The sequence below is a fragment of the Mizuhopecten yessoensis genome, unplaced genomic scaffold (genome assembly GCF_002113885.1).
Source record: "Mizuhopecten yessoensis strain PY_sf001 unplaced genomic scaffold, ASM211388v2 scaffold7529, whole genome shotgun sequence".
NCBI classification, from domain to species: Eukaryota; Metazoa; Mollusca; class Bivalvia; order Pectinida; family Pectinidae; genus Mizuhopecten; species Mizuhopecten yessoensis.
In genome coordinates this window covers 289228-309194 of record NW_018407093.1, presented here as the reverse complement: position 1 = coordinate 309194, position 19967 = coordinate 289228, and the positions used below count along the sequence as shown (strand labels likewise).

General features: G+C 34.2%; 3 protein-coding genes across 3 annotated transcripts in view; all 3 read right to left on the bottom strand.

Moving 5' to 3' along the window:
• LOC110453876 (cell adhesion molecule 2-like) overlaps positions 1–10173 on the bottom strand; it is a 76696-nt gene extending 66523 nt beyond the window's left edge. The window contains exon 1 of the mRNA XM_021503067.1: positions 10111–10173. The gene's annotated coding sequence lies outside the window, so the exon portion shown is untranslated. The remainder of the gene's footprint in view (positions 1–10110) is intronic.
• LOC110453877 (carcinoembryonic antigen-related cell adhesion molecule 8-like) overlaps positions 2382–19967 on the bottom strand; it is a 52835-nt gene continuing 35249 nt past the window's right edge. Inside the window, exons 11-13 of the mRNA XM_021503070.1 lie at positions 3585–3606; positions 3291–3358; positions 2382–2979 (exon numbers count right to left, since the gene is read on the bottom strand). Coding sequence (XP_021358745.1) covers positions 2918–2979; positions 3291–3358; positions 3585–3606 — 152 coding nt within the window. The 3' untranslated portion in view covers positions 2382–2917. The remainder of the gene's footprint in view (positions 2980–3290; positions 3359–3584; positions 3607–19967) is intronic.
• On the bottom strand, positions 11430–19963 carry LOC110453879 (cell adhesion molecule 3-like). Its single transcript, XM_021503072.1, has 3 exons — positions 19835–19963; positions 12442–12849; positions 11430–11832 (listed from the first exon to the last, which is right to left on the bottom strand). Exons 1-3 carry the CDS (start codon positions 19881–19883, stop codon positions 11447–11449), a joined length of 843 nt encoding a protein of 280 aa, XP_021358747.1. The 5' UTR covers positions 19884–19963; the 3' UTR covers positions 11430–11446.

The window sequence follows — 19967 nt, the reverse complement described above, 5'->3', positions numbered from 1 at the left end:
TTTATGCATTATCTTTTTAATAGCAAATTACCGTATGTCAACAATCGCTAAACAGGTTCCGAATGACAGTCAGTTTTCACGCCTTAATGTTTCAGAAAGTGACGGAAGTAATCAATGAGAACACAACGAAATCATATAATAGATACAAACATAAAGCCATACACATACAATGTACTACATTATTATACTTACCGATAGTGTAATTAACTGTTTGATTAACACAACAACACCAATTCTACATTAATATATGTATTATTTATCTACAAATCAAAACTGCAATACATTGCTTAAGCCGGCAAAACATATTATAAGGCATACATCTTTCTGCAATGCTTATGTTAACATCTTACAAAACTTACAATAAAATCAATGAAAAAGCATCTTTTAAGTTTTGCTAAATCACGTTCCTATGAACGCAGTGACATTAAATGCCTAGCTGATATATAGTATGAACTTAACAATGTTAAAATGTACTACTATTCTCTACTCAAAATCCCCGAGTCCGACCACAGTTACATCCCCAACTGTAACTGCTGGTTGATTACATAAGCAAAATAGTATGCATAATTAATAACCATTTTTAACCGGCGAAAACATTGATTAAATTACATTCTAAATAGGACATAATTGGAAATACGAGAGGATTATTCAAGTTAATTTTGTCAATTCAAATTAAACCGATCACAACTTATAAATAAATATTACTAACTGCTGTCATCAGATTGTGGCACAGCGTCCCGTTCTTGACTTTACATATGCTAATACGTACCGTCGGTATTGGTCCTTACCTCAACGGTGTAGACTTAATACAACCACTCATATATATCAAATTTACCATATGAAGTTAAAACGTGTTCATATCGATTTCATTGTCATTTGCAGATGGTTTTGTAGTATCAACTCATTAAAAAAAAAATAGCTAAAAGATGATGAATATGTCTTTATTCTTGCTTAAACCTTTTTATAGTAACATTTTGGAGTTGGCACATTCAATGTAATAAATCAAATTATTGTTTCACTACAATGTACGGTACACCTGTAATGTAGGTGTGTAAATTAGAGGAAAGTACTGCATTTGGCAGGGAGCATTGTGATATACCATTGCAATGACGTCATTGTTATCTTTATTTCCGCAAATGTGAAGATTACATAAACAGAAACGTTACATATAAGTATCAATCAATATATGTACGTGAACATTGGAAAGTACACATTTATTGTTATTTTAATGTGTACATATATATTTTATAAGAGAAAGAAGATGTACATTATAATTGGCATCCTTGCTTAAATATATAATCAAATGTTTTGTTTGTAATTTTTATTATTTGATACACATATGTTACTACCCCTAATAGTAAATAATCAATATCTTTAGATGACAGTTCATAATTTAATTCACTACCCAATAAGGTAGAAGGCAAATCAAAATCTGGTAAATTATGCAAATGAACATTAAATTGAATCACCAAAATACTAATTAATGTGTCATCTAATATTATTAACTGACCACTTATCCGTGTAATATAAATTTAGGATGAACTCCTTTGAGAAGTTTAAACAAATTATATATCAAACGATTTTCTAATAGATATTTTTCAAAAAAGAGTCAGTGACATAAGTGAAAATGCCAAAGAAAAAAACAAGAAACAATAAAATGTCAGTATTTTGTGATATGATGAAAGGACACCAATTTGACGTAATATGTTAATCCTGGTAAATTTTGTTTTGTTCCGACTGTATGCAGAAAACGATCATTCATTATCTCCGTAGTGTGTTATAAGAAGTCTATGAACGTTTGAAAAATTGATAAGAGTAGTAGTCTCCTGTAAAAAGAGGAAGAGCAAATTCTTAAACTAACGCTATTATCTAACAAAGGCAGTTTTTGTTACCCTTACCCCTTATTTGAAAGAAAAAAGAAATATTCCTTTTCTTAAATATGTAAATATTCAATGGATCAAGATAATTTGTTTCTCTTCATAAAACTGACGCCAACATGTGTTTTTTGTGCTTCTCCGTTATTTATTTTTTTGTATTATTCTTCACCAGGATAATAAATCAATAGAGCTTCAGTCGAACTAAAAAAGTAATGAAATAACAACTTTTAATAATTTTTCCACTTTGTTGCATATTATATTATTAACATTGAACAATCAAATCTTGCATAGCAAAAATCAACTTGCTACAGTTAAAAACAGTGATACAATGACACTTTTAGTGACGTAACAACAAAAATGGTTATCATTGCATGAAATACACATTTTTTTCGGATATTCAAATGACCGCCGAATTAGTAATTTTTTAAAATGTAAAAAAAAGATTCTGGAAATACATGTAATAGACATGTATTTTTTTTACACTTTTTTCAGATGCATACGAAAATAAATTTTATAGAAACCCGTTTCACTAGTTCAATACCAGATTCGAACGTGAATTGAATCTCAGATGAGTACATTCTTAAATTATTCAGAGCAAATGTCTTTTTTATCAACTGTAAGAAATAAGAAAAAAATCTGAGCGGAACTTAGTGTGATATTAATATTAAATGTGATATAAAAAAGCATATTTAGTGTGTATACAATTTTTTCAAAATAATTAAGAAATAAAGAAAACTATACATAACAAATGTTCGACAAAAACAGTAATACAACAACCAAATCGATACAGAACTACGTAAACACATTGTACTTGTGTTAATACTATTAGAAAACGGTGAGAAATATTGATTTGCCCTCTCGTGAAATTATCCACGATGTATCAACGATTTTGTTAATGTGTAGTCTGTTGTTCTTATTTTCCTGAAACTTTTGATTTTATTGAAAATATTTGTCTGAGCTCTTAATTGCAGCTAAAAAACAGACATTTTCAAATTTAGGCTCCGCCTCTTTCTTTTTATAGTCTGGGCCCTGGTTTAACGCTATTTTCCGACAGTTGGTGTGTTCCCGGAAAAAGCCATGTTGACGTAGGACCTGGTATAACCTACAACAGATAATCACAAAGAAAGTATATTACTGAAGTATTATCTTACATTGAATAATATACAAATCAAATATGTGTAATATCAAGAAATGTTGCTTAAAGTTCTTTCTTTACATTACTGAATTAAAATGATACAATTACAAATACTGTTTGTTTCTTACTCGATTGCTGACTTTCAATACATTGTGTTGTTGAAACGTTTCATACCTGTACAGTAAGAAGATAAGAGGACTATTTTGATTGACTATAAGCGGTGTTCTGTGATGTCACACCGTTAACACTGAACATCCCTATAAAATAGTTAACCTTACCGTCCCCTGGTCCATGTACCTCGTCGTAAAGACTGGGGGCGGGCTTATCTTTTATCATATCATCATTTCTGTAACACGAATGAGAGAGTTAAAACAAACAGGTAGCATTGGGTATTGAATAAAAAATATATATGGATAAAGACTATTTAATGGAATTCACAACAAACTACTAGTGACGTTGAAAAGTAAGTTTCATCAGACAACTGACAGTGTAGTATATAGGGATGACGTTTGACGTGTTTGTTACAGGGAGTGTAACATCCGTATGTTGTTATGGTATTTACTCCAACTTACCTGTCTAAGCGGCCTTGTTCACCTACAACAAAAGGACATCGACATCAATACTCAATATATCTTTTGTGTGATACTCTTTTTCAATTAACAAAATCCTTTCTTATGTATGTGACACTTAAATTAAAATTGTAGAAATGACAAAGTCAGCATTCGATATTGCTTAAAGCACATCCAAATAAAGTAAAATTTAAATTTAAAACCGTGTACGTGCGGTGATAGGGATATATGCTGAATGCATTACGCAGTCATTAAACCAAACTGTCCTATATACAATTATACATGTTAAAACTTCCTTTTAATTATATAAACATATTGATATCAAGACAAAATTGTAATTTATAATTATAACCTTATTTTTGACTGCAGATTCACTTGCATGTTATTTTAGGTAACCCCAAACACAGACATCACCTTACCGTTAGGAGGTTGTCCGAGCGCCTGATACACAAATGGTCCAGCGATATCGGCCGAGTCTAGTTGTTGGTATCGAGATCTGTTAAGATACAAAAATAGTTTTGTCGAACAGATCTGATACTTACACTACTTACAGCTCATTCCAATGTTTTTTTCAAACCTGACGCTTTACTAGTAACCAATCGTACTATTTATAGAATGTAACTGAAATAGGAAATCTGAAAAACATTGCGTGTAACTGTTGGGTCTGCTGCTCCCACGTGATAATTACATGTATTGGAATTAACACAAAAAACAAATCCTTCATAATATTATTAGTGTGTAACCAAACAAATCCTCATGATAACTGTTGTTATTAACCTCATACATATTTAACACGTTCCGCATGGTAACTAGTGTTATCAGCCCAACATATAAAAAACATATCCCTTGCGAGGACCACCGTTATTTATCTAAACAAATGCAAATTATCTCATCTTTAAACCTTAACGTAGGTCTTCCCTTCTTGATTTAACATTTTCGCTGTCGAATAATTTGTAAGGGGTATAAACAATTAATATTATTAATAAAACCTCACAAGTACTTTTCGACCTAGAGTGTATGGTTCATATCGCCCATAAGGCTTCAACTATAAGAAATGACCATGACCCAAGACAAATGTGCATTATATTTCTGTAAAATAGGTCCCTTCATCAAAAACTTTATTTTACTACATACATTATTTCTTTAGAAAAACTGAAAAAAAATTGAGACCTTCCGAAAAAAATAATGAGTAAACTGTGTTATCGAAGGTTCTATTTAACACTAACAAATACTGTTATTAGTCCTATTATCAGTCATCCCCGCATACGTTATATCTAAATTATCGAACGAGGGAGGACCTACTTTAGGTAGACAATGTGTTTATCTATGATAGCACTACCTTTCGTCTTCATCGTGAATTGTACTTACTGAAAAACAAAATTCAATATTATTTTACTAGAGAATACTACATCTGATGCATATGAAGGTGTTGGAAAAACAAACTGTAATTCGAAAACGAAAGTGAAAGAAAGAAAGATTAGCATGGAGAGCCTTGATAAAGTACAAGGAAAACAGAGCCAGGAGTTCCAGAAAGATACACGACTTCTTCTTCATCAACGTAAATCTAGGTCACATCTAATATCACTTCCTCAAAGTAAGAATCGGTGTAGTGAAACGTAATCACAGGACAAGTGACAGGCGAGCGCCAAATGCCCGGAATGGGAATGGCAATTTTTATTCGCCGGTTTCTTACAAGAAAATGATAATTTGCTATTTACCTGAATGATGAACCCCATGAAAGTGACTTGATTCCTCCATTTTCGAAATTTTGCTGGAAATTGAACAGGCCTTTATTTAATGAATTAATTATCAAAATGTGATATCTATTCTCCCAATTACTACACAGCATATATCATATACGCTAGTTACACTGATTTAAAATGTCAAGATGACATGTAATGAAGTGAACTAACTATGAAACTTGTATCTGTGATATTTAGCCATTTCGACTGATTCTTATCATCTTCTATTGTACCAAGTAATTATTTTCTACATGCAAAATATGTTATGATTTATTCCCGACCAAAATAATATAGAAAAACATTAACGGTTGAAATATCTATGACGGAGAAAGGGCAATATAAATACACAGACAGAACAGCATTTGTTAATATAGAAAATATACTTACAAACATGGCAGTTTTTTGTTTCCTAAAACAAACACATCATTTGTAGTAATTTTGTGCAATTGAAATATATATGATGGATTTATATTTTTATTTTTGTAAATATACAATGATTTGCTAATTATAGATAAATGAATTAACATGTATTACCACATTTCGGGAACTATTATTTCGACATCAAATTAATTTCCTTAAAAAAGACCTTGCAAATCATTTTCATTGGATTTTGAATATCATGTTATTGCGAATGCCTCGCGTGTAATAGGATAAACACAATATATATAATTTTCAGGACTTTCAGTTATATACTCACGACTAATGAATATCCCGAGTACGACTGTCACTATCAGCAGGATCACCGACAAACACAACATCACAGCCCCAGCTGTATACAGGCGTGTTGAATCTATATAAACAATATATGTTTTAGTTTAAAAACAAATATGCCCCTCCTGTCATAACAAGAAAATCTCGGTAGAAAAAAGAGGAAAAAATGAAACTAGTGAAAATGCTAAAATGACGTTATATATCAAACAATATTGTTTAAAATCAAATTACTTGCAAGTTGTAAGGATGTGGGAAGAACAACTTTGTGTGCATTTTAAACTGATGATTCATATAAATCTTATTATTTTTTCATATTATTCCCGACAAGTGATTGTCTAGGAGTGCATCACGTGTCCACCGTGTATTTTGTTGAAGAACTGTGTGTTTATAAAAATAGAATTATGACGTGTCTCCAAACAATGCACTGTCCCGCTGCCGAAGTTTTTTTGCTGTTTTTTTTGTCTTTGTCAGATTGCTTACATCACTGTTTTTAAAATAATAAAAAAATTGTAGCCTTTAACTTCGGTCGATACCTGGATTTATCAACCCTAGAAAAGACCTCGGTCAATACATCTTTTCTCGGGTTGATAGATCCAGGTATCGACCTCAGCCAAAGGCTACTTATTTGTCTATGGTTTTTGTTACCACGTCCTTTCGGGGGTTTATATATAACTATACTGACCTCGATCGTCAGTCTCTGTTTCCACGTCCTGTCGGGGGTTTACATATGTCTATACTTACTTCGATCGTCAGTCTCTGTTTCCACGTCCTGTCGGGGTTTTATATATGTCTATACTGACCTCGATCGTCAGTCTAGGTTACCACGTCCTGTCGGGGGTTTATATATGTCTATACTGACCTCGATCGTCGGTCTCTGTTAGCACGTCCTGTCGGGGGTTTACATATGTCTATTCTGACCTCGATCGTCGGTATCTGTTACCAAATCATATGTCGGGGGTTTATATTTGTCTATACTTACCACAATCGTCGGTCTCTGTTACCACGTCCTGTCGGGGGTTTATAAAGTCTTTATTTTACCTCAATCGTTGGTCTAAGTTTCCATGTCCTATCGGGGGTGTACATAAGCCTTTACTTATCTCGATCGTCGGTCTCTGTTACCCGGTCCTGTCGGGGTGTATATATGTCTATTACCACATCATAATTCGTGGTGCACTTTTATAGATACTTACTACTGTTATTGGTCTCTTGTTTATTGGTGCTGCGTCCTGCCTTGAGGTTTATATATGTTGATACTTACTGGCGTCATCAATTGTCCGCTTTATGTAAGAGCCTCCTGACGTCGGGTCTACATATGGAACTGTCGTGGTAGTAGTCATCGGTGTAGTGGTAGTGGGAGTTTCTGTAACAAAAAACGTGCCGAATCATCCCGTATTTGCATATGTCAAGCAGTGCCCAGCAAACCAAGCGCCCTCTACTATGTCTGGTTGTTATTGATTTGCAGGTGCCATAACATGTTTATTTTTGAAAGAATTCGAACTTGAATCGTTAATGTGTCAGATTAAAATCAGTCTTGGGTTTCACACAATAGGTGTTTCCCATCATATTACATAACGTTTAGAGTCCACTCTCCGTTTGAATATATTTCATTCACAGCTAAATCACATTACAGGCAGTGTATCAGAGTTGCCTTCCTTATAACGTTTGAGTATTCAGGTATTTTCCCATTCTTTTATTGTATAATAATATGATTTTACTATCCCCGACTCCAGGGGTTACGCTCACTTGCAATCATATAAACATACTCCAGGAGTGCAGGTGAGCACAGAACATTAGAGGGTGTAACCAATGGAATTTCGAGTATTTGGTATTATATTCTCTACAAGCAACAACTGAAAGAAATGACGGCTCAGCATCATCAACTTATCCCTCATGAATAACGATTTTATTGACATTACTTCTTTGTTACACAGACAGTTTATGGTAGTATTTTTAACATCACTTTGGGATTTAGTAATACATACCCTTCCCCATATCGTTAATACATATTTATTGTTATATAGTGCAGCGTTAAACTGTCATCACTGTATTATCTAGTCCTACCTATGGTAAAGCTGACTGTACTGGTCATGTCGTACGTGTTCCCGTTAAAGTTGTTCGTGGCCTCACAGACATAGTCTCCTGATTGGGCAATCTTGACGTTGGTCAGTTGAAGCTGTGCTAAGTTGCCGACCTGTCTTCCATTATGCCGCCAAACATACGTAGGAGTAGGGTTACCCTCGGCAGCACAGGTCAAGGTCAAGGTGGTGTCCTCATAATGAACTGCTGCATTAGGACTCTTTGTAATGGTAGGCGCTCTCACTTTGTCTGTTTGACGTTAAACAACATTACTCATGTACAACTTAAGATACGAATAAAGAGCTAACAGACAACCTTAGTATGCTAATATTCATTTCATCTAAAGACCTTAGTATCGTAGAATAATTTTCTTCATTTGTCACAGATATTTATAAAATCAAAGACATGTGTAACGTTAACATTTATCACCATACCATATGTTTTTCCTTTTTACTGTTATCAAAAGAAAACAAGATATTGGTCAAAATGACCCAATACTTTCGCCATAACAACATACAACATCATTAAGAATCTTATTTTTAATTGATTACCAATTGATAAGATACACATTTACTTACAAAACACGTTGATGACATCACTTAGTTTAAAGTAGGCGGTGTCTGTGGGGTCGCTAATGGTTTCCTGTTGTAAGGCACACTTAACAACGATACCGTCGTCGTCTTTGGTCATCGGTATAGAGATGACACTACTGCCGGTGTAGGTACAGTCGGTACTAGGGGATTTCTGTGTGGTAGAGTGTAACGGGGTACCAGTACCGGCTGTTGTACCTTTGTACCTGGTCCATAAGAAGGTCCCTGCCGGCCGACCAACATTACCGGTACTGGTGAATCTGACCGTCTGTCCCTCCTCAACATTAGATGATGGCACGACTTCCACTTCATTGAATGCTGTGGCGTTAGGCTTTGCAGTGAACATTAAGTAAAGAGATGTTTATATGGAACATATTACACTTTCGTTTTGGAATGTTCACAAGTATTTTAGGAATTTAATATCTAAATAAAAAACATGTAAGCTTAATGTGAAGTAGGTCACACAGGTAAGTAAATAAGACATTATGAGATAATTTAATGCAGTTTACATTCCATAAAAATATAGTGCGTAAAGACAATAAGTTCCTTGTACGAAATCATGTTAAAACAGGAATATATTACAGGTAGCTTGGTATACCTGTAATGTAGGTGTGTAAGTATGATTACTGTTTCACTACAAAGCTTGGTATACCTGTAATGTAGTTGTGTACGTTTGCATTGATTACTGTTTAACTACAATGTACGGTACACCTGTTATGTAGGTGTGTAAGTATGAATACTGTTTCACTACAAAGCTTGGTATATCTGCATAGCTTTGCCTTTATTGTTGAAACGTGATAATGACTCTGAATATTCTGATTATTGTATGCGGTGTATACAAATTTATGTAATTCATGAACTTGGCTATTCACACGATAAATATTACATCACGCATATTTAAAAAAACAGAAAGCAACTTAAACGCTTCTAACTATAATAAGTGGTATTTAAATGTGTCTGTATATACATGATTGTTTGATGTTTTTTAAGAAGATATTTAACTTTAAAAAGATGTCCTTCATAGTCCCAATAGTTTTGCCTTCCAGCCGTCTTCAAGGACGTTGACTTTTGCCATTGGGATTAAGAGTGACAACTGTTTTATAATTTATCTTGTTTTGCATATAAAAAAGCACCCATCTGCGTTAAATTTAAAAACTGCTGAAATAGAAAAATCATGTTTTTAATAATTAATTGTCAATATCTGTAAATATAGAATTGTTTATGCATTATCTTTTAAATAGCAAATTGCCGTATGTCAACAATCGCTAAACAGGTTCCGAATGACAGTCAGTTTTCACGCCTTAATGTTTCAGAAAGTGACGGAAGTAATCAATGAGAACACAACGAAATCATATAATAGATACAAACTTAAAGCCATACACATACAATGTACTACATTAATATACTTACCGATAGTGTACTTAACTGTTTGATTAACACAACAACACCAATTCTACATTGATATATGTATTATATATTTACAAATCAAAACTGCAATACATTGCTTAAAACAACAAAACATATTATAAGGTATGATACTTTTTGCACATGTTAACATCTTACAAAACTTACAATAAAATCAGTGAAAAAGTATTTTTAAAGTTTTGCTAAATCACGTTACTGTGATCATAGTGACATGACATGTCTAGCTGATAGTATGAACTTAACAATGTTAAAATTTACTACTATTCTCTACTCAAAATCCCCGAGTCCAACCACAGTTACATCCCCAGCTGTGTAACTGCTGGTTGATTACATAAGCAAAATAGTATGCATTATTAATAACCATTTTTAACCGGCGAAAACATTAATTAAATTACATTCTAAATAGGACATAATTGGAAATACGAGAGGATGATTCAAGTTAATTTTGTCAATTCAAATATTTACCGATCACAACTTATAAATAAATAGTACTTACTGCTGTCATCAGATTGTGGCACAGCGTCCCGTTCTTGACTTTATATATGCTGATACGTACCTTCGGTATTGGTCCTGACAACTTTGATGTAGTCTTAATACAACCACTCATATACCAATTTTTTATATGAGGTTTAAACGTTTTTATATCGATTTCATTGTCATTTGCAGATAATTTGGCATTATCAACTCATTAGCAAAGTTAGTAGCTAAAAGTTGATGAATATCTCTTTAATCTTGCTTAAACATTTATTGATATATTTTGGAGTTAGCACTTTTAACTTAGCTATAAATGTAATAGATCAAAGAAGTTTGAACTTCAACTGAAAACTTATGTAAAAAGCAATTGATTACCTTAAGTGGAGTTATTACATTTGCGACTTTTAACACAGCCTCCTGATTTATGGTGTGGTGTTGTAATAGTCGAGGAAGCGATGGTGTGAGTTAAGTTGTTTTTTTAGATTTTATACAATGAATGCATTGATAAGCATATGAATACTTTCGATTGCTTACAATAGATATTGAATGCAATGGTTGGCCTGAAATAATTGATACTTTTAACAGGAACAATTCTAAGGAGATCTACATCATAAAAGCAATTATTCCATTGTTCAATATGGCTGAGAGCAGTATACGACACAGTCCTAACATATTATAATATATATCGAGCTCGTGGCAGTATTCCTTTTAAGTTTATTGTGATTTAGTAATGCACTGAACAATTTGACTGTGCATAAAACATAAATAAATAAATTGTTGACCAAAATTATCAAATTCTTTGCCCTTAACATCATACAGCACAAATTAACTTTAATCGTTTTGATTATCAAATAGGAAGACAAACATTAATTAACGTTGACTTACAAAATACATTGATGACTCCAGTTAGTCTGAAGTAGGTGGCGTCTGTGGGGTCGCTGATGGTTTCGTGCTGTAAGGCACACTTAAAGACAATACCATCGTCGTCTTTGGTCATCAGTATAGAGATGACACTATTGCCGGTGTAGGTACAGTCAGTACTAGGGGATGTCTGTGTTGTAGAGTATATGGGGGTACCAGTAGGGGCTGTTGTACTACTGAACCTGGTCCATAAGAAGCTCCCTGCCGGTCGACCAACGTTACCGGTACAAGTGAATGTGACCGTCTGTCCCTCCTCGACATTAGCTGCCGGGACCACTTCCACTTTATTAAATGATGTGGCGTTAGGCTTTGCTGTTAACAGTAAATTCAATGAAAGGTATCACTGACTTCACTTTCTTTAGTAAATCACATTTTCTTAACAAAAATACAAGAATCTTTGAAATTCATTTTCTTAGTGATAATTTGTTTGCATATTTCAATTCTAGTAAGTGACATAATGAACTATATTTTACAATATAACATGGTATTTAAAAACAGCTTATTTTTACACCTGTATTAACAAACCACACAAACCATTCCTGTTGCGATATCATGTATAATAAACTATCTTTATAATGTCCATTATTTATTACCTCCCCCCCCCCTAAACAACTTATCTAAGTGCACCCATTTATTTTTATTATTTTATCAAAATATCTATCTCGCTTTTTAACACAAAAAATGTTGCTGAACAAATGATGGACAGAAAATGTGCTTAATTTAACAGTAATCATTTTAATTCCTTAATGCCGTAACGCAAAAAGAGTCAAGTTGTGATAAAAATGAGGGTTTCGGCCATTCTAGGTATAAAAAAATATTATATAAGAAATAAACCGGCAAAACAAGGTTTAAATGTCTTCAGCACATAACAGTCATTATTAGATGATGAATACTGTGATTATATAAGCCAAAATATCATACCCTTGACTGTAAGACTGGTGACGCTGGCTGGGCTTGGATTGATCTGTGCACCTTTGTTTATTCCAAGTACAGTGCATTGATATTTACGCTCATCACCACATACCACACTTGTAAACCTGATCTTAGCTGTGAGGGAGGAATCTGTAGGGTTTGTTAGAACTACTCGTCCAAACACAGATGGGTTGGTCAAATTTGTAAACGTTGCATGACTCTGTGATGCTCCTGGTGGGCTAAACCCTGCTAATTGTTCATATATTCCAGAGTTTTTCGATGTCTCCCTTTTCCATGAAATGGAAAACACTCTATCAACGGATGCAAGACTATATGTACACACAAGTTCCACTTCATTGTTTCCCAAAAGTCCCACTGGGTTTATTGTCGTTGTGACAGAAATATCACCTCGTATACCTGAAATGGTCAATACATTTCATAGTTATGTAAATGGTGGGTTGTATTTTATTGTATGTCCGTCAGTCAGATCATCTCTTATACTTACAAAACACGTATCATTGCAGCAGGTATGTATAAGTACCATTTTGAACAATTTATTTTCTATTACAAGTTCGCGATCATTTTCAAATATTGGAAAGAGTTTAAAAGACCCATTTGTAATAACGTCGTTTTTATGACGTCACGGAACGCGTTGACTGAATACTCAAAAGGACATACAACCTTAACCACCGACAAGATATGTTAACTGTTTCATGGAACATGGCCTGTCTCATCATACAATAGTAAGTCCTACGACGCATGTGCGGACTCACACACGGACGCACGCATTTATACTATTTCACAGGGATATACAAAGGTGTATTAATATATATATGTTTAAGTACCTGAACACGTTCATGTAATAATAAGGTTGTTTGAGTCCAGTGCACGTGTCCTGTTAGGGGAAGTCCCTATGTCTATGGTCTATTTTCTATCCGATGAGTGTTCGTTACTGTCTGTGCAGTTTTTTTTTTATTTCTCCGAGGAAAAAAGGTATACACGAATATAACTATCGTTAAACAAATCTGAAATGCACAAAATAAATGCCCTAGTAAAGTTTGAGCTACAGTGTAATTAAAATTACTTTCCCGAAATATCTTTTACATTACGGTAACGTTGAACATAATTATGTACATGTATATTTACCTTCATCGACTACTAAATCGTGTTAGTGTTTATAGTTATATGTTCACGGACGACGTCCAGTAAGTATATGTCCTATAGACTCCGTTGTGAATAAGTACGTGGTTGGGCAGTGCTAGAATTGTAGAATGCAAGCTGTGAGCGCAAAAATTGCAGCACCGGCTGTATGCTCCCCCAGCAGCTGAGAAAGATATCGGCTGGTTGCAAAGGCCTTATAACCACGGATACCAATTTGTGAACCCCTTGAGACGACCTACGAACTAGGTTGGTTTTATTGAAATTCAATCACTTATGTACGAATCACCTGTCATACCTTGATACGTGCTCAAGGTACATCACCAAATATGGACTAACACTGACACTACCGGACAGGTACACAACAAATATGGATATACACGTCAAAATACGATAGTAACGAACACACCTTATTATTACATGTAATGAAAAACATGAGTTTCTTCAGTTTGATATTACGTATTGTAGTGAAAAGAGTGGTAAGGATAATGTAACTAAATTACCAAAACAGTAATTTATATCATTTTTCATTTGCTGCTTCAAAATGTAAAAATATATAAAGTTCATTTCAGACGACTAACGACTGATTAGTTTGCTATATTATGCTGTGAAAATACCTCATATTCTTCAAAAAAAGGCTAAAAAAGAACAAACGTCGTCGATCATAGCAGCCGTTTATGAAAAGCACACCTTTGCCCCAGCGGCGATCGCCTCGATACTGGTAACCTTTTACCGGAAAGCTACGTAAAACATATATGACAATTGTATAAGAAAGTGCTTTATATACATAAACGACGACTTTTACAATTTAAATAAGAATGAGCTATCATCTAGGAGGTACAGTCACAGGGACCTGCGAATTTGTTACAGCTATATCTGGACATAAACGGTACGATATCAGCCCCTAAAAAAGGTACATTTACTCTGAACACATTAGTTTCTGTCAAAATATAGCTGTAACAAATTCCCAGGTCCCTGTAGAATCAGCTAATTTGTCGTTGTTCCATCTGTAGTTAGCGCCTGATAAGGCAGCTCCTGCGAATTCCCCAAAACTTGTATTGATTATGTATATGCTAACTGTGTTAATTGTATATATGTGTACTGTGAAGCGCTTTAGAGTGGCTTATGTTAGCTAGATAGGGCACTATATCAAATGATGTATGTTATTATTAATATCTGATAAGTCAAGATATCGAATGTCCACAAACGGATTTATTTGCGTTATTCCTTGTTTATTTCTTCTCTCTGGTGATGCAATTGTACTGATTGTGGTTTGCATATAATGAAACACACTCTGGCAGTGTCTGAAGACATTGTTAACGGTGTGAAATAGAATATTTGAAGACACATAATCTACGTGCTAACATCACTATAATGTAATTGTTTGACATTAAGCTATGAGACGGATGTCTCTCGGAAACAAAGAAACTGAACTGAAATGAACCCAGGTTCCCCCCTATACGAACTGCTGACATCCCTTTGATGTTATTCACATGTATAAAGGTGTATCTCGGGCCTCCTACTGTCAGCATTGGACCCAGGTGTGTATAGTGTTATTCACCTGTTCACAAATTTCACACCTTAGTAGGCTATAGAGAGAAGGTCGAGATGACTTTCATTATTGAACCAAGATGTTATAACTTATGTATATTAAATGAAGAAAATGGTTTATGATTATTCTCATTCTCGATATAAACAAAATGTAGCACAGCATGTGAACGTTGCATAAAATTAAATGTGTAACTGTTTGTCGGTAATTCGTCGACCTAACATAAGAAAGAGACATTATAGTCAATTTGGTAGGTAAGTCGATCATATTCAACATATGCCATACATTAGTCATTTAAAATATAGCAGACACAAACGTTTCTTGTCTCATACATTTCCGTATTTTTGGACTAAAGCAGTAAAACAGTATATACATATTTGTAATATAAAGATTCCGGCACAGAAACTGGTCACATTCGTCTGCTGGATAACCGGACTTCACGTCAATGAAGCGGACATAAAACCACTCAGTCAATCAACTGGTCAGGAAATGACGCCGTTCAATGACGACGACAAGTTACGATTCAAAACGATGTACCATTTTAACGTTATTTACAGAAATATTATTTATTTAATATGTTTTTTTAGACGAAAAATACTTATATAACTGGCGAATCGGTTCATTTCAGTGACAACAATAATATCTAACCTGAAGTAATTATTATATATTTTATATATTACATAAGTCATGAGTACACATTCTTTCATACATTTCTGTTGAGTATCTATACCGCGATGACAGACAAGTGTCACGACATGTTCAGAGTACGTTTGCTCAACACCACCCGGATTACTCCGTACCGTACGATTAGATTCAATCAATTTGTCAAGGCCTTGCTGCTTATCAGTACACAACTTAACATGGACATACATTACATAATACTCTACAGCACGACAGCTATGTGAAGAGTTGTATTTTATAACTCAATCATTCAAATACAAATACTCTTTGATTTAGATTGTAGCCGGCCGAAAGAAATTTTAGGACCGGAATGTAGATAGATTACTATGCCAATTTTTGAAAAACAACGCCGGTTTTCGGAATAAGCAGGGTCCAGATTATACAGGGTTTTACTACTCTGATCAATATGCCGAGACCACAAATTACAGCCGGTTTAGACAGGGATCCGGACTAGACAGTGGTCGGTTTAGACAGGTTATACTGTATAACGCAAGATGCATGGAGACTATTTTCTTTATTATTATTTTATTTTTGCAGTGAGTGTTCAAACTTTTGTTTGCGCCTATTTACGCTTAACTGTTATCAAGTTTATAAATTAATATATGTTATTGTTAGCTTTAACTACGTGTTGAGAGATCAATATATCCAAATTATTCATACCCTCACGAGCAAGATATACATTTCATGTTAGATCATAGGCCAAACTGTAATAAACTTAGACGTGTAAGAACATTACATCATTTTATACAAATAAAAAATTAAGAGTAAGTCAAAATAATTTATCTCAAGCTACGTGTACGGATATGAGTGTACTCATACACATTTTCAAAACAGCCTTAGCATTGGTAGCAGTATACAGTAGAGGGTTGTGGCCATGGGTGATATTTTTGTTAATTGGCTAACCCCTGTATAATGATATGTAAAAAAAATATAAAAATAAAACTGTACTAAAATTGGTATAAGCATGATGAAGTGGGCTATGTGAGCTTCACATTTGTACAAAAAAAAGAAGTTTTTTTTGGTTCGAGAACAAAATTTTGGCCATAATCCGAAAGGGTGCTTACACATGAAAAGCTAGTTTTACAGGAGGTAAAATTTTGACAACAGCACACGACGCAAAATTGCAAAAAAACAAGTTTTACAACTTTACTGGGACCCAGATAATTCTGCAACCAGGTAGGTAATCTTTAATTTCAGACAGAACTTAGGAAAAAAATTACTAGTTTCGGGGGTCAAATTTTGGGTCAAAAATAGCAATTTTTTGGCATTTTTTGGTAATTTTTGATGTGGTAACCATGGTTTTCACACAAGTGACATACATAGAAAAAAGAGGTTTATACACTTCTCAGTACTTTATATGTATTGTAAATGTGATGCAGTTTACAAATATATATACATGTATACATGTGTTGTGTAGGGGAAATCCGCTGTATTTACATTTCCTCGACATGTGCCTTGTTTATCAGAGTCGGGCCATTTCTACTGTATACTGCTACCATTGTATTATCGATACACCACCGATGTATAATAAGAAAACAATTACATAAAAGTTATTGTTTGCTTCCAGACAGAGTTTATTGAGTGTTGTCTATTTTTTTTTCTCTCTTGACCGTCATTTTGAAAAGTGTATTGCACAAATAGCACTGATTTCACTATCCTTATAACAATAGTCGATTAATCACAACTATAATTTTATTTTTTTTGGGGGGGGGGGGGGGGGGGGGGGGGAGATATGCAACTTCTTTCAGTTTTACGATAAGTAACTGATTGATTCGTGTGTCAAGAAGGAAAATCGAAAGGTTGAATGAGATAAAAAAAAAAAAGGGTGCATTCCGCATTTTAATAGGACAACTCAAACTTTACACTGATTGAATTCAAGATTTTCATATTTTTCAACTTGTTTTATTTCTCTAAGCAACATTTTATTTTAATTATGTTTTTAGTTGACAAATTGCTTGTAACTATTTTATGTTAATTTTCACAAAATCACAATTCAAAAATCTTAACGTGTCGCGTCATCTTATATGAGATTCCTTTTGCTAATTTACCTGGATATGTAACAGAACAGATCGGTGTGTTAGTTACTATGACCATTACGCTATCATGGGTGGCCTTAGTTCACCATCCCCTACCGGTACATCACCTTTCGCCCCTGGACATCCTCATTTCAGTAAAGCCTGAGATGGAACTTATATTACGTAAAAGATACAGCTATCGGTTTTTTTGTCAGTACATCAGACTAGAGACGTATACGTCCCTGATCAGACATTTATATAGTACTATTTCTTTGTTTTTGGTTAAAAAATAAACATCGGGGCGGTTAAAGCAGAGGCGTATAAAACCATTATATTCATAGTACATACACTAGTATGGTATATATCATTAAGTCTCTGCTTAAAGGATTTTGAATCCCTCTTCTTTCCCTTCACTCCATATTTTATCCCTTCTACTCATTTTCCCGCCTTTTCTTCGTCTGCTGGATAACCGAACTACTCGGTAGTGAAGCGGAGTAAAACCTATCAAGCAATCAGGATTTTAAAAGGGGTGGGGCAGATTTTGGAAGTGATGTCTTGGTACGAAGCTCTTCTGTGTGGCTCTGAATGTAAATTGAAGACTTTCGTTGGTATCACCCGAGACTGTTTTCGAGTACAATTGAGTTTTAGGTTTCTTCAATGTTTATCGTTTGTTTAACATATTAAGCGTTACTTGCATGTATAATAGAAACAGAGTAAAAATTAATGCTTAGACTCCTTTGACTATGATTAACAATACAGTAAACCCTCACTCCCGACATTAACTCGAGGTGACATTTCCTGTTGTCTGCAATACAAGTGAGAAAATAAACGTCAGGAAAATTCTGGTCCTAACATTTGTAACCAGACGATAAAGAAAGTGATTAATTTTGTTTAGTAGATAGAGGTTTTCACAATATTATATTCTGTTATATAAACGTCTCTGCTTCTATAAGCTCGTTGAAGGAGGTATTTTAATCCAAAATGAAATTCGTCATCCACGTCATATTGAATGGACAAAGTCTTACCACGGACTTAGATAGCAATATAACGGGACCTACAAAAACTTTGTTTACCTTGTTCTCCATGTTAAATCAAAAGCAGAACGGACCGCTCTTTTAGTTGTGGCAGAGACGTATATGTGGCGATTGTTAAGATCCCCGATGTACACGAGAGTATTATTTGTACGTGTATGGGAAAGGGTTGGAGGAGTGAAACATTGCTGGAATGGGTCACCCCGATCACAGTATATACAGGTCGTTTGTAACAAATACAATCTAATCATCTCTATATTTGCTTATGGTAGTTTCTGTAAATAAATCAATACATATATATAACTAGATCTGTGTCGCTATACACAATTCAATATTTACGTGTTAAGATAACCTGGAATCTAGTCGTTATAAGTACAAATACCAACAAAACATTAAGAATGTCTTAATATGATGAAAACAAATCTTTCAAATATATATTATTTTAAGTCAGGACAACCATTACTTCCTGTTTTGAAGTTCGAGTATTTTGAAATTCAGACCCGTTATAAAATATCTATAAAATATCTATAAAATATCTATAAAATATCTATAAAATATCTATAAAATATCTATAAAATATCTATAAAATATCTATTCGAATCAGATTACAATTCATAGCGGGACACGCCAATTTACTTCCTGTTTCAATTTCAAATACTTCGTATACTTAACATGGTCAGTAAGGTTTGGTCATTTCCTTATCGACACACTGTCATAGACTGTGATAACCGGTGTTCCTCTAGACCAATCTATAACGAAACACCGCTTCTGCGAATTATTTGTTGTGTATGAGAAAGTGGAATTCATGTATTATTCCAATGATATAGGGTCGTGGCAATGTACCACTGTTAAACCACATACTGGTGATGATACACACCCGAGGAGAGGACAACACAACTAGAGGTCATATGACGTCATAGAAGGACGCTAGACCCTGATATAACATAGACATTTAGTGGTTTACTTACCGGAGTAGAGAAAACAAACTAACGCCGACACAATCCACACAGCAGCCATATTGACGGCGTGTTTTAACCCGGAACATGTTCTGAATGTAGATAAGCCACCCTATGTATAAATCTGTGACAGCTACCTGTACGT